This window comes from Drosophila arizonae, chromosome 5, assembly GCF_054131065.1.
Source record: "Drosophila arizonae isolate 15081-1271.41 chromosome 5, UAZ_ARI_1.0, whole genome shotgun sequence".
Classification (NCBI taxonomy): Eukaryota; Metazoa; Arthropoda; class Insecta; order Diptera; family Drosophilidae; genus Drosophila; species Drosophila arizonae.
Genome location: NC_142925.1, coordinates 17,888,738 through 17,902,403, shown reverse-complemented (window position 1 = coordinate 17,902,403; position 13,666 = coordinate 17,888,738). Strand labels below are relative to the sequence as shown.

The 13,666-nt window shown below is 37.9% G+C and overlaps 2 protein-coding genes across 8 annotated transcripts in view; one reads left to right on the top strand and one right to left on the bottom strand.

Moving 5' to 3' along the window:
- The first annotated feature begins 7 nt into the window (after positions 1-7).
- LOC108617132 (maltase A3-like) lies at positions 8-1,500 on the top strand. Its single transcript, XM_089472204.1, has 4 exons — positions 8-487; positions 543-997; positions 1,079-1,222; positions 1,327-1,500. The coding sequence occupies exons 1-4, from the start codon at positions 26-28 to the stop codon at positions 1,391-1,393; spliced, it is 1,128 nt and encodes a 375-aa protein (XP_089328330.1). The 5' UTR covers positions 8-25; the 3' UTR covers positions 1,394-1,500.
- Positions 1,501-3,199: 1,699 nt separating this feature from the next.
- The window catches only part of mtt (mangetout), a 151,754-nt gene continuing 141,287 nt past the window's right edge, over positions 3,200-13,666 (bottom strand). For 3 of the 7 annotated variants that reach the window (XM_089472198.1, XM_089472196.1, XM_089472197.1), the window contains 7 exons: positions 12,504-12,653; positions 12,289-12,422; positions 10,437-10,627; positions 10,004-10,138; positions 9,764-9,926; positions 9,481-9,694; positions 8,893-9,248 (listed from right to left, as the gene is read on the bottom strand). In XM_089472198.1, the coding sequence (XP_089328324.1) occupies positions 9,046-9,248; positions 9,481-9,694; positions 9,764-9,926; positions 10,004-10,138; positions 10,437-10,627; positions 12,289-12,422; positions 12,504-12,653 (1,190 nt within the window). In that variant the 3' untranslated portion in view covers positions 8,893-9,045. Of the gene's footprint in view, positions 4,341-4,440; positions 4,625-8,705; positions 9,249-9,480; positions 9,927-10,003; positions 10,139-10,436; positions 10,628-12,288; positions 12,423-12,503; positions 12,654-13,666 lie in introns of those variants that run through there. The other 4 variants (XM_089472199.1, XM_089472200.1, XM_089472202.1 and 1 more) reach the window with 3 other exon arrangements.

Sequence of the window (13,666 nt, the reverse complement as noted above, 5' to 3'; positions counted from 1 at the left end):
CAGCAATCCGGATGTGGTGGAGCAGATGAAGCGCGTGCTGCGCTACTGGCTGAACGAGGGCGTCGCTGGCTTCCGGTGCGATGCGCTGCCGCCGCTCTTCGAGGTGCTGCCGGATGCGGAGGGTCAGTTTCCCGACGAGCAGTTGACTGGGGCTACGCAGGATGCGGAAGATCGTGACTACCTGACGACGGCGTACATTGAGAACCAGCCGGAGACCATCGACATGGTGTACCAGTGGCGCCAGGTGCTCGATGACTATCAGCGCATCCATGGCGGCAGCTCGAGTGTGCTGCTCATTGAGACCTACTCGCCGGCCTGGTTCACCATGCAGTTCTATGGCAATCGATCCGTGGAGGGTGCCCATCTGCCCTTCAACTTCAACCTGATAACCGTGATGGAGCAGAGCCCCTTGAGTGGGGCCAATGTGCAGAAGGCCATTGACCTCTGGCTGAACAACATGCCAGCCGGGCGCACAGCCAACTGGGTGGTAGGTAGCTTCAGCTATACTGAAATCCCAGCCAATTACTGATACTCCCCTTTAGCTGGGCAATCACGACAAGCGCCGGGCGGCCAGTCGCTATGGCGAGCAGCACATCGATGCCATGAATATGCTGATCATGATGCTGCCCGGCGTTAGTGTCACGTACCAGGGCGAGGAGCTGGGCATGACAGACGGCCAGATTAGCTGGGAGGACACCGTGGATCCCTGGGCCTGCAACTCGAATCCCGATATATATGAGAAATACACCAGAGATCCCGCACGCACGCCATTCCACTGGACGAGTGGCAGCAACGCTGGCTTCTCCACGGCCGCCCAGACCTGGCTGCCCCTGGCTGCCGACTACGCGACCATCAATGTGGCCACCGAGTCCGCGGCGCAACGTTCCCATTTGCATATCTATAAGGCGTTGATCAAACTGCGCAAATCACTGAAAACTCTTCAAAATGGTGCGACTAAATATCAGGCGCTTACTGAGGATGCTTTCGTGCTGAAGAGGTGGGCGCCCTTAGATCTCTCCTTTATGGTTGGGCTCGGGAGGAGATGTTAATTATACTATTTTTTTCTTCTCTTATTTAGATCCCTCGCTGGCTCTGCTAGCATCGTGTATGTCTCCAACTTTGGTTCGACGGAAGTCACGCTCAATTTGCAGGAGTTTGACCAGACTTTGCCAGCCAGCCTGGAGCTGCTTATAAGCAGCTTGGCGTCTCCCAAGCTCGAGGGGTAAGCCTAGGCCTATATAACATACTTACTCACAGCTAATATCTACTCACCCTCTCTCTCTCTCTCTCTCTCTCTCTCTCTCTCTCTCTCTCTCTCTCACACAGCGCCAGCCTTGCCACACACGAGCTCAACCTGTTGCCCGGCGAGGCTCTGGTCATGAGTACAAAATAAATGAGTCGCAATTACTAGAATTAGTTAGTATTTTTTATTGATCGAATTTTTGTTGTTCAATGCCTTTGTAAGTTCTCGTAAATATACATATATGCCACCCAACAACATTTATCTGTGTATACTATATATGTATATACGTTAATAAATACTTGAATTTGCCGAGACATTCAGTTAAGTAGATATAAATATGGCTTATATTTTCATATGCGTTTCGTTTTGTTATTATTTGTTGGTATTTAATTGGTAACTTATTTACATTTAATACACACAGAATAGTTAATACACATGCAATTTGCTAACAATTAAACTCTTTGAATTTGGCTAGACTTGTTTTTATAGTTATACATATACATATATATATATATAATATTTATATTAATTTGTTTACTAATTTTAGTTGCGTGTTTTGTTCTTATCACCTCATTAAATACGACCTTACAATAAGTAGTTTATTTTTATTTTTATTTTTATTCTTTTTTTATGTAGCCAACAAGAATACACAAAGAACCACGTAATGCTATTTATATATATATATATATATATATATATGTATGTTTATATATATATAATTTACGTTTACATATATACAACTCACTTATAATTAATCGCCGACCCTTGACGCCTTTTCATCCAAATAACAATTAAATTTACCATGTTGCTGGGCTCGAAACAGCACAGTAAATGCAATTGTTATGCCGCCGCCGCCGCGAGTCATTGCTGCCACACGTTGCAAGGGGGTTGCGCATGTGTGTACGTATGCATGCAACCCCCTCGCAACATAATCACAGCAAAGCAAAGAGCTCCACACCACAGCTTAGCCTAAACGTTAGCAGTATGAGATTAGTTTTGCTTTTGGGGCTTAGAAAACACACACATTTTTGAAATTATATCACAATTTTTGTTTTTTGGTAAACGCTGCTGCGACTGCAGCCAAACCACGCATGATCCTTACATGTATAGACATATGTATAAATATCTGTATTAACTAGTTAGTTAAGCTTAATGATAAAACATTTAAAACGTTTCGCAATTATACAATTAGATGTGGCTGACAATTATTTTGACCATTTCGTTGGGCTTATTGTAAGAGTTTGTTGCAAATTAATTTTACTTTTTTGTTTTTGTTCCTATTTTAGTTTATGAACTATAGATTTTTTACAATACTTGCTTCAAGTGGCGAAAATGAGAAGGCAGGGAGGTTGACTTAGAATAATATATATTATTTTGTATTATTATTATAATGAAATAATAAAGTAATTTGAACATAGAATGAAAAATTATTTAGAATAAATCACATTGTTAAAATTGGAATCGGAAAATCTAGGAAAAAAAAATGGAAATCGGTTTGATGATATATTATAAAATTCAATTTAAATTCTCTAAACATTTTTATTTTAACGTATTTTCTAAAAAATAAAAAAAATAAACTTAAAATAAATTCTATTTTGCATGTAATTTTTTGTTTATTAAAATCATAAAATATGTTAATTAAAATAATATGAAAAATTATAACAAGAATTTAGGGGCATAGCTAAATACTAGACAAAAAAAAAAAAAAAAAAAAAAAAAAAAAAAAAAAAAAACTAGAAAACCTAGACTTGAGCCAAATATTTCCATATTTGATGTGCATCCGTGACGTAATATATGCATGCTTTAAAAGCAGTATATATTTTTTAAAGTAAAAAATGTATATTAAAATTATGCATTATTTTAAATTCTTTCTATTTAGAGCTGCTATAAAATAAAAGTAAATAAATATTTCTAACACAATTGCTTTGACAGCAAATAAATAGAACCAAAAATATAAGCGCTTCATATTTTATATTTTTTTTTACATTTAACGCCCGAAAAAATTAACTAGTGAACATTCATTGAACATATTAACGCAACAATTAATTTCCCTGTCTTGAGAGCACAGTATGTGCGCATCTTGCATTACATCAGTATTATCATTATTAATATTATTATATGTATACCTTCCACATACATACTCGAGTTGCATTCATATTATTATACCTTCTGCACGTTTGTTGTTTCATTTGTATTCAGACCTTTTAGATCTAGTTTCTTTTGTATTTATACCTTCCACATCTCGCTTCATTTGTGTTCGCTTATTTGTTCTTGATCTTATTTTCCATTTTGTATTCATAATTTGTTGATCTTATTTTTCAATTTGTATTCATAATTTGTTGATCTTATTTTTCAAAAATCTGTTACGCTTGTACTCGTCTAACGGTATCATCACGTTCAAGTGTCTATACTGGGATCGCAGCACGTTTCTTGCTGTTTGCGTTTCCAATCGTGGTTGTGGCACTTCCGCTGCCGCTGCCAATGCTAGCAACATCGCTGCTTTCACTGGTCGCCAGTTGCGGCTGATCCGGCTGCTGCTGCGGCTGTTGCTGCTGCTGCTGTTGGCGCTGCTGCTCCTTTAGCAGTTGCTGTTGCAATTGCTGTGCGTTTAGCTATAAGTTGGTCTGCAGCACGGGCGCTCGTCTACTGCCATTGGACGCAGCTTCCATTGTGGCTGTCGCATCCGAGGCGCCCATAGCAATTGTTGCTGTTGCTGTCATTGCTGCTGCTGGTATTGCTGGTGATTCTGCTGCTGCCGTCGCTGCTGCAGTTGTTGTTATTGCCGTTGCTGTTGCCGTCGCAATTGCTGTCGCCACTGGACCAGTGTTGGCAACAATTGCATTCGGCTGGCCGTGCTGTTGCTGATTGATTTTGTTGTTGTTGGCCACGACTTGCTCGTCGCTTGCATTAATGCCATTGATATTCCCATTGCCATGGTCATTGCCATTGGCAGTGGGCGTGTCCGTATTTGTTGGCACATATTGATCCGCATACGGTATTTGATTGTAGGCATTGCAGTCCAAGGATGCAAATATGCTAGACAAGGCGATTGTTTGTGTGGCCATTTCGCACAGCTTCTTGGCCTTAATCGAGTGCTCTGCAATACAGATTGCCAAAGAGATGTTTGTATGTGTGTGTGTGCATGCGTGCAAGTGTGTGTGTGTGCAATGGCTGCGTCAGCCTTAGAGCTTACTCACCTGTCTCCGTGGGCGTGATATGTTTCTGTATCTTCTCCTCCTGCGCACAGGTGGCCGCCGTCACGACTGCCGCAGCCATCATCGAGGATGGCCCAGTGCCGGCTGTGCGGTGCATGTTGCCATATCGCGGCGGCATCATGCTCTGGCGCACATTTCGCTCCGGTCGAATCAGAATTATGTAGAGCTTTAAGAGACAGAGCGCGGTGTAGAGATTCGTCAGGTTGTTAGATTTTTAAATGCGTCAGGTTGGTAGATGTTTAGACTGGTCAGGTAGCCGGAGAGGTCAGTTCAGGACAGGATGGTTGAACGGGCAAGGGAATAGCACTTTAGAGTTAGGAATTTCGCTTAATGAGGTTGGCAGATGGAATAGCCAAATTTGGATATTTGATCAGAAAGAACGAAATCTAGACCGGGACATCGCGAATCAGGCACGTTACAGAGATCGCGAAGTTGTAGCGAGACTATAGGGCAAACATTTAAAAACAAAAAACAAAAAAACAAAAAAAAAATAATTTGAAAATATTTTAAAAGAAAAAAAAAAAAAAAAATAAATAAAAGAAACTTTTGTGTTTAATGTGTGATTGATTTGTTGTGCATGACTGTATGCTGTGAACTGAGGGAACTAGGAAGTGGGAGCTCTATTTATAGGGGGAGAGAGTAGCTGAGCTAAGCCAACTACGATTGAAAAATTCTAAGCCGAAACCCATTCTAAACAAGTACAGTCAGAGCCTACTGAGGACCCAAAAATGAGTATATTTTATAGTGATGACACGATTCATAATATTACAGACAACAATCGATTATTTTTTAAAGAAGGTATATTATATAGTGATGGCACGATTAATTATATCATACACAATAATCGATTAATTTGCTTCCATTAGCGATTTAATTGTGTTGTAAATGGTTGCGATTAAGCGTTCATTCCTAGAACATAAGACTGAAGCCACTACTTCGGAAAAGCACAAAATATTGACCATTCTTATATCTATTGACTATTTCTTATGTCTTATAGACTTTATAAATAAATAATAGCATATATTTTTTGAGATTTAATCAATTTGCTTGCAATACAATATAATAAAATAATAAGAGCAATAATAATTATAATTTGATTAATGATTGATAGTTTATTATCCGTCGATTTATTGAAATTAATCGCGTAGCTTAAATAAATTGATAATATGATTCAAAAATCGATTAATACTTTTTTTTGCCATTACTAAGTATATATTTTATTATAAATATTTTTAGTAACATAAGTGGCAAAAATGTAGCAAAATTTCTTTAAATAACAATATATATACAGATAGATAGAGTACGATACGATTTTTCTCCTTCTAATGAGTGTGGCTATATTATTTTAGGCTTGTTTTTAGTGCATAGAGAGAGAGAGAGAGTGTGCCGGAGTAGTAACTGTGTATTTATTAAAAAGGCACGCCTCCAAAGAGGCGCTAATTTCCTTCTTAGGTCATCGCTAATGCAGACCAAGAGCAATTCATTCATACGACCTTAAATATTTTTATCTTTTATATAAAATATACATAAAGATTATTTTCTGCAAATATTTTTCGATTTGCTACGTTCCTAGTAGGCAAATCAGACAAATCTTGACAGAGGGCACAAAAAAATATGTATAAAATATAATCATAAAAATATTCAAGAAAAAATATGAATAAAATAAAATAAATAAATAAATAGTAATAAATAAATTGTAATATTGTATTTTAATATTAAAAAGAGTGAAATAAATAAATTCCAAATTTAAAGTCTCTATTTGCAAGATTGTCCCCTTAACGAAAACTTCAGCTAAATGTACATTGTGAATAACCAAAAATACTCGAATCATTCCCGTGAATGAGTATATAATCCGCCCACATACTACCTAGCTGGGCCACTCATTAATCATACGCCCCGTATTGTATTGTCTCTATTTTGAGTATCAGCGACGATACGCCCAATGCCATTAGTAATATGCCGTACAGTAGCGGCTGCGGTAATTATTAACAAAGGCCACAGACTCGCTGAGGCGAGGGTCGACCATTCGCTCGCTCGCATTCGGTTATGCGTAACGTAACGTTGAGCTCTTGCGTTACGTAACGCGCTGTCGTTTCCGCCTTGGCGTGACATTGTTTGCCTGCCATTTGCTGCCGTTTATTATTGTTGTTGTTGCTGTTGTTGTGCTGTTGTTGTTTGGGTTTTCTTTTTACCTCTGCAAACAAACAACGGAACTCGGCACAGGAAGACGCCCAGCCGGACACGGCACCTGTGCAAAGAAATACGTATATAAGCCAGCCACTACGGCTCGCTGCCGAACGGTGTTCGGAAGTTGCTTACTAGTGTCGGGCTGGGCCACGCCCCCTTGGGGAGCAAGCAGTTAGACGTGGGTTCGGATCTAGTTTGTTTCCTTAGTTCAGTGATCCCAGTTGTTAGTTGTTGTTGCTCGCCCGCCCATTGTAGTAGTTGGCAAAACAGCAAATACTAAATTGCATTTTTATGGCTTGAGGTGTTTATGGCAGTTACCTGCGCGTGAATGTGTGCGCGTGAGTGTGTGTGTGCGTGTGTGTGGGTCTAAGTGTATGTCTGGAGCAAAGTGTGCATTATGCGACATCTGATAGCACTGCGGCTCTAGCCAGGCCGAGCTGCCATTTGGTTGGCTAATAAGAGCAACTGCGCTTAGTATTTATTGCCATTGTACGACGAAAACATTTTGTGATAACTGGCTGCGACCAAAGGAGCTGTTACAACGTCTCCTTTATGCTGATAATCTACATGCTTGTGCGGCTTAAAGTAGTCTATTTATTTGCGCTTTTAGCCCAAGCAGCTGGCAGCTGCAGACCTCAATAGCTGCAACTGCTGCTTCGTTGGCAAAATACTTTCAAATATCCAAATAAATATGAGTAATTGCTGGAGAACTAACTCAAGTTCAGGTTAAGCCATGTGCAACTTGGCAGCTGCTTTCTTGCATCTGCATATGCGACTCGACTGCTCTGCCAAACAAATTGTTTATAAAGAACTCTAAAACCAAATTTATTGCACAAGGTCAGCAGGAGAAAATAACTAAAATGTGGTAGATGTTTTCCAAAAGTTTCAGGTTTATTTTGCATTTCATGTCAAACTTTAAGATGTCAATTTAATGTTACAATTTTAACGCATTGCGTCGCTGAGCCAAGTATAAGTTGTAAATTCGGAAACTGGCCAAAGTAAGTTGTTGGAGAAGTTTTATGTGCGCACTGCAGCCAAGTAAGGCCAATGGCTGGAGGGAGGTGGCTGCCACCCCCACAGTGCTCCAACCTAATCCCTGCCATAAATTGCTCAAGATATTAAGCTTGACTTGCAGTTTGCCTCAACCTAATGGCTAATAATGAAGCATTATTAAAAACGTTATGGCCATGCACCGAGGCAGGGATCAGAGTTCATTGCTTGCACTTTTGCTTGTTGACATTTAAGACTACTTAATGTCTGTCCCGACTGTACGCTTCAATAATGCAACAACATGGGGCAGCTGACTGCACGACGTAAAGCAGCCACGGAGCTCTAGCAGCGAATGGACAGTGTAAGCCAAAAGTATTCACACAATGCAAAGTCTTTTATCTTGAATCGTACTTATTCGTATTATATATATTGTATATATATTAAAGATATATAATATATATATAAAATACGAATTATTATTATTATTATATTATTAATTTTTATACTATATATATATTTTTTATTTTTAATATTTATTATTTGCTATATATATTTAATATTATTTATTATGATGTACTTATCAATATTTTTTTTTTTTTTAGATATTTATTATTTATTGACATCTTTATGGTTATGCTTGATATATTTCCTTTATTTTATATTTTTAAATATGTATATGAAATTGGGAAATCAGTGACAGAAATATGATTTAAAATTGTTTCTAAATACAAATGAAAATTTAGAAGAATCTGACAGCATATTCCATTCAACATTTCTCTATTTTTTCTTATGTTTTTTTGTTTGTTTTATTTTTTGAAAATAATGAATTGTAGAATTATTCAAAATATATAAGAAAATATGATTTAAAATTTATATTGTTATTGGAGGACTTATAGTTTAAAAGAAATATAAATTAAATTTAACCTTAAATCATTCTGAATTTTTGGAACAATTTCAAATCAAATTTTAATAAATATTTATGTATTATTTCTATATATATTCATATTTTGATTCACATGAATATAATAAGTTGAATATTTATTTTAAATTATGAAATATAAATAAAAATGGTTTTCATACGAGTGTGAAATTTATTAACTATTTTAAATCAGATATAAGTGAATAATTCCCCAATTTCTTATACCTAAATATCTAAAATTGTTTTATTTATTTACTCATTTATTTAGATAATTTACATCACACATACATACATACACTTGTCTAATGAATATTTATTTCATTTTGGTCAGTTTGATAAGGAGTCTTAAAGAGTAGTGTAGCTGTAAGGCAGCCTGATATCGCCTCAATAATTAATGGGGAAACAAGGGCAATTAACGATGTTGGAGATTCGTAATCAATTCGCGCATTTGCAGACGTCGCAGACGTCGAATAAATTGTTAATAGTCTGCCCTATGCTGGGCCCCTCCCCCATGGCCGCCCGCGGGCGTCCCCAACTCTTACCTTGGGCGAGAACAGACACGCAATCGTCACGCTGGCAGACAGGCTAATGGTCACTGACATGCTCGTTATGCGGAGCGGCACGTGGTTGGCGGTGCCGAAGTAGAGCGGCACAAAGGCCAGCCAAATGACGCAGGTGGTGTACATGGTGAAGCCTGGAACGAATTAGCAGATTGAATAGGCATTAAGGGCAAGGACTATTATAATTTAATCGCGGCTTGTAGCAGCATCCGCTGCCATTAATAATGAACACTAGACAGACAATAAGGAGCCACAATAAAGTAGATAAAAGTTTACACAAATATTTAATATCAACTTTAAGATTGTACCAAAATTTAAGAGCCATTTACAGGCAGGTGTGCATTAAAAATAAGTATTATTACTCACCGATATGCTTTGATTCGTTGAATGCCTCGGGTATCTTGCGGGTGAGCACCGCATAGACAGTGCAGACCACAATCAGGACGATGGGATAGGAGAACGCAATCATATAGGAGGCGTCGATGTACGAGTCGCACACCAGCAGATTATCCTCGCGCACCGGATAATGATGTATGGCATGAGACGGGGCAATTACCATCCAAACACCATTAATGAGTATCTGCAGTGGCAAACGAGTCGCATCAGTAGAGCAGCTAGCGTTAGCAAGCATTACGCCTCCTGCACTCACCTGGACGCTGATGAAACACGTGCAAATCACCAGCTGCGATTTGGGGCTAATGAACGAGGGCCGTTTGGCCGACTGTTTGCCAGCCTTGAAGATGCGTGCTATGCGATTCGTTTTGGTCAGCAATGCGGCATAGACGACCGTGAAGCAGAAGCCCACTGCGAACCTGCAAGCAAGCGTTGTAAAACAGACGAAGCTGGTACACACACACACACATACACATACACAACGACACACACTTACCGTTGAATGGCGCAGACAATGTTGGTTGGCTTGAGGACGAGGGCAAAGGTTACGCCGTAGCACATAAATATGCCAGCCAGAAGAATGTAGCTCAGCTCACGACCCGAGGCGCGCACAATGGGCGTGTCGTTGTGCCTGAGGGGGTGGGGGCGGGGCGAGGTGAGGCAGCAGCAAGAGAGCAAAACAAAGTTATAATAGTTATACACAACATATTTATGTATATGTATATGTATATATGTATGTATGTATATGTATTTTATATATGTATATGCCAACGGCAATTAAAATGACTTTTGCTGTTGCAACTGGATTGAAGACATAAAACTTTTTAATTGCCACATATAAAAAGATGTGGAGTAACAGCTACAGCTGCATGTATACATACATACATATATACGCATGTACACACACCTACGCCTCGCCTACGACTCACCTGACAAACACGCCCACCACAAAAAGCGTTATCAATATGCCAGTCGCACTGAAGGCCATGGCGCCAATGGCCCAAGCGGACTCGGGTCGCAAATAGACCTCCGGAATGGGTCGGCAATACTCCTTGTGCGTATCGGGTAGCGTGCCCATTTTGCAGAGCACACACTGCGTTTCGTCATCGGGATGGCGAATCTGACAAAAAAAAAAAAAAAAAAAATTTCACAAATTAAATATGTATATATAATCAGAGAGCAAGTTCCGAAATTGTTTCAGTGGGCAACTTAAAGAGACTTAAATTGAGCCAAAAGTACAAAGTAATGAACGATTGTTATAAGTAGCTTAAGTGCTTAAATGCATTTTACATAAATGAAACAAAGTAAAATTGCGTCATTGCTGTACATGGATGGCGCGGAGATATCCTAGAGAATGAGAGCTGTGGAAATGGATATGAAAGGTAGGTAGGTAGGTAGGCAGCTAGCCAATATATAATAATTTTCATAAACACAAAAAGGTATACAAAAAATAACTTGAAGCTCTTAATTGAAAAAATATTTGAGAATATGTTAAATAGAAAAAAAAAAAATAAAAATAAATAAATAAAAAAATTAACAGGGCAAGAAACTTTTTTATAATAGATAAATAGATAAATAATTAAACAATAAAAAATAAATAGAATACTACTGCATAACAATAATAATAATTTATGAGTTAACAATTACAAAATTAATATATTTTATATTTTGAAAAAAAAAAAAAAAATAATAATAATAATAATAAATTTAGAAAAATTATATAATAATTAATTTTATTTTATATTATTTTTATTTAAAAAAAAAATAAAAAATAAAATAAATAAAATAAATAAATAATTAACGCGTCTTATTTCATTTATAATTTACTTTTCCATTTAAAAAAATTTAATTTTTTATTTTTAGTGAGTTATTCTGCGATTTTCTTTTATTATTCTATAAGGTATTTCACTTTTCATATAAAAAAAAAAAAATAAAATAAAATAATAATAATAATAATAATAAAAAATTAAAATAAATAACAGAATATATAATCAAAAACATTTTTTTGTTTGTTGTTTTTCTGCCTAAAAATAAATATATATCAAATTTCATAATCATATTATCATAATGTTAAGTAAAATAAAATAAATTTAATAAAATAATAATAAAATTTAATAAAGATAAATTTTTCCATTAAATTGCGAATTTTTTTTTATTTATTACCGTATTATATATAAATGAAATATAATATTTTTGCTTTACATTGTCAATAAATCTGAAAAAAACCCCGAGGTAAATATCTCGGCCTAAATCTGAATAGATCATAGCATATCAACCAAGTGGAGCAAGAGTTAATTCCGTCTTCATTCCATTAAAGTGGGGCACCATAACTTTTTCTCTTAGCTTTGAACAACTGAGAGTATTTGAAGTGCTTAAAGTAAAGCATCTCCGTGCATTGCCATAAAATGCTCTTGAGTTCGCTTTAAGCGAATGCAGTTCATTTTGCAATTGAATTTAATGCTCATGGTGCGCAGTCAGGCTGCTGCAGCTTGTGCTCTTTATTGTCAGTTGGTGGACATTGAGGACGACAGCGCCGCCATTCACTAGTTCTCACAATAATTCACTACATTACATTTCAATCAGGACAAAAGCCTTGCAAATAAATTACGAATTTTGCGTCAATTTGCGGCGTCGGTCCCCAGTTTCCACTTAAGCTTAAATCAAGCGACCAGCTGAATGCCATTGAGTGAGCATTGCATTGCTCTCGACAACGACTATTTGCAGCTGTTGTTGTAGTTGTAGTTACTGTGTGGGTGAAATGGATGCGGAAGTCTCACTTACTTGATAGGTCGTGCAGTTGAAGCAGTGCCAGCAGCAGCTCTCGCCCTCGACATATCTCTTGGCCTGGCCCCGTTCGCAGGGCAGACTGCAAACGGATTCCGGTGGTTTCGGATGCTGCAGCTTGAATTTTACTTCTGCAATTGGTCAAACAAAAGAATGAATATGTATGTGTGTCATTGTGTTTTGCACCTGTTGAGTGAGTGTATAGCACTTACCGGACATATTCAGGCGCAGCTCGCCCTCGTAGTACTCGCCCACCTTGACCCAGCGATACTGACCCGCCACCGACTGCTTGAAGTGGATGATGTTATAGCGAGCTGGACCGTCGCCGTTGCCGTCAAAGCGAAAATCATCGCCGCTGAGGCCTGCACACACACAAATAAATGCTTTGGGGTTAAATGTGTTTACGGCTTGACGCCCTGAGCAACAGAGCCAAAACCAGAACCAGAACGAGAACCAGAACCAGGAGCACATTCAGCCGCAGTTACAGAGACCCAAGGCTGCTGCTTCTTATCAGAAAATTGACAATTTGCGCGTTTTGCGTCAGTCGACGACGAGCTGGCTGGCTGGCTGGCTGACATGGTGCCTGGTGTGGCCTGGTCGTGGTCTGGGCTTGGCCTGGTCTCGGCTTTCTTGTATAATTTATTGAATTTCAAATTGAGTTCAATGACGATGACAAGCAAGTCAATTTTCCACTCGAAAGCCCGACCAAAGCGCCCTGGCGGCTGAGACTAAGACTATGACTGTGACGCAAGGCTAGCGGCCTGCGATATAACCACTTAAATTATTTGCGCAACACTTGCGACAACGACAACGCATTCACCCAGTGAAACACAGTCAAACACAGTGAAACACAGTCAACAGTTATCTAACTTCAAACTTTCGTTAATTATTTAACCAGCTAAAATTATGCTGCTGGTCATATCAAGCTGCAACTCTATTCGAATCGACGTGTGGCCTAAATTTTCCCACAGTCTCTTATAAATAAATATAGACATCTGTTAAAAGCATTTGCGAATGACAGTCGGAACTAAGATTTAACTATGAGCAGCAGTGTTGCTGGTGTAGCCTATTTCTGGCTAGATTTGGCTTCTTTGAACGTAGCCTAGCCTATATAATTTTTAGATAATCTATAGCTATAAATTTAGCACGTTTGCAATTCCATCTGGCTTATTTATAGAATAATTTCATATAGAGTATTTTATAAAGTAATGAAAAATGTCAAAACATATAACAAATAATGATTATATTAACCTTAATATTCGATTTGCATTACTTTTGAAATATAGACGAATTCCGATAACGAGGGGTGTCAATGGATAAGCAATTTTTTTTTTTTTTAATTATATGCTTTTATATATTGTCAAGTTTTACATTT

Coding starts and splice junctions, on each gene's coding strand:
- LOC108617132 (XM_089472204.1), top strand. CDS start 26: ATGAAGCGCGTGCTGCGCTACTGGCTGAACGAGGGCGTCGCTGGCTTC. Junction 488..542: donor GGCGCACAGCCAACTGGGTG/GTAGGTAGCTTC, acceptor ACTCCCCTTTAG/CTGGGCAATCACGACAAGCG. Junction 1,223..1,326: donor GCGTCTCCCAAGCTCGAGGG/GTAAGCCTAGGC, acceptor TCTCTCACACAG/CGCCAGCCTTGCCACACACG.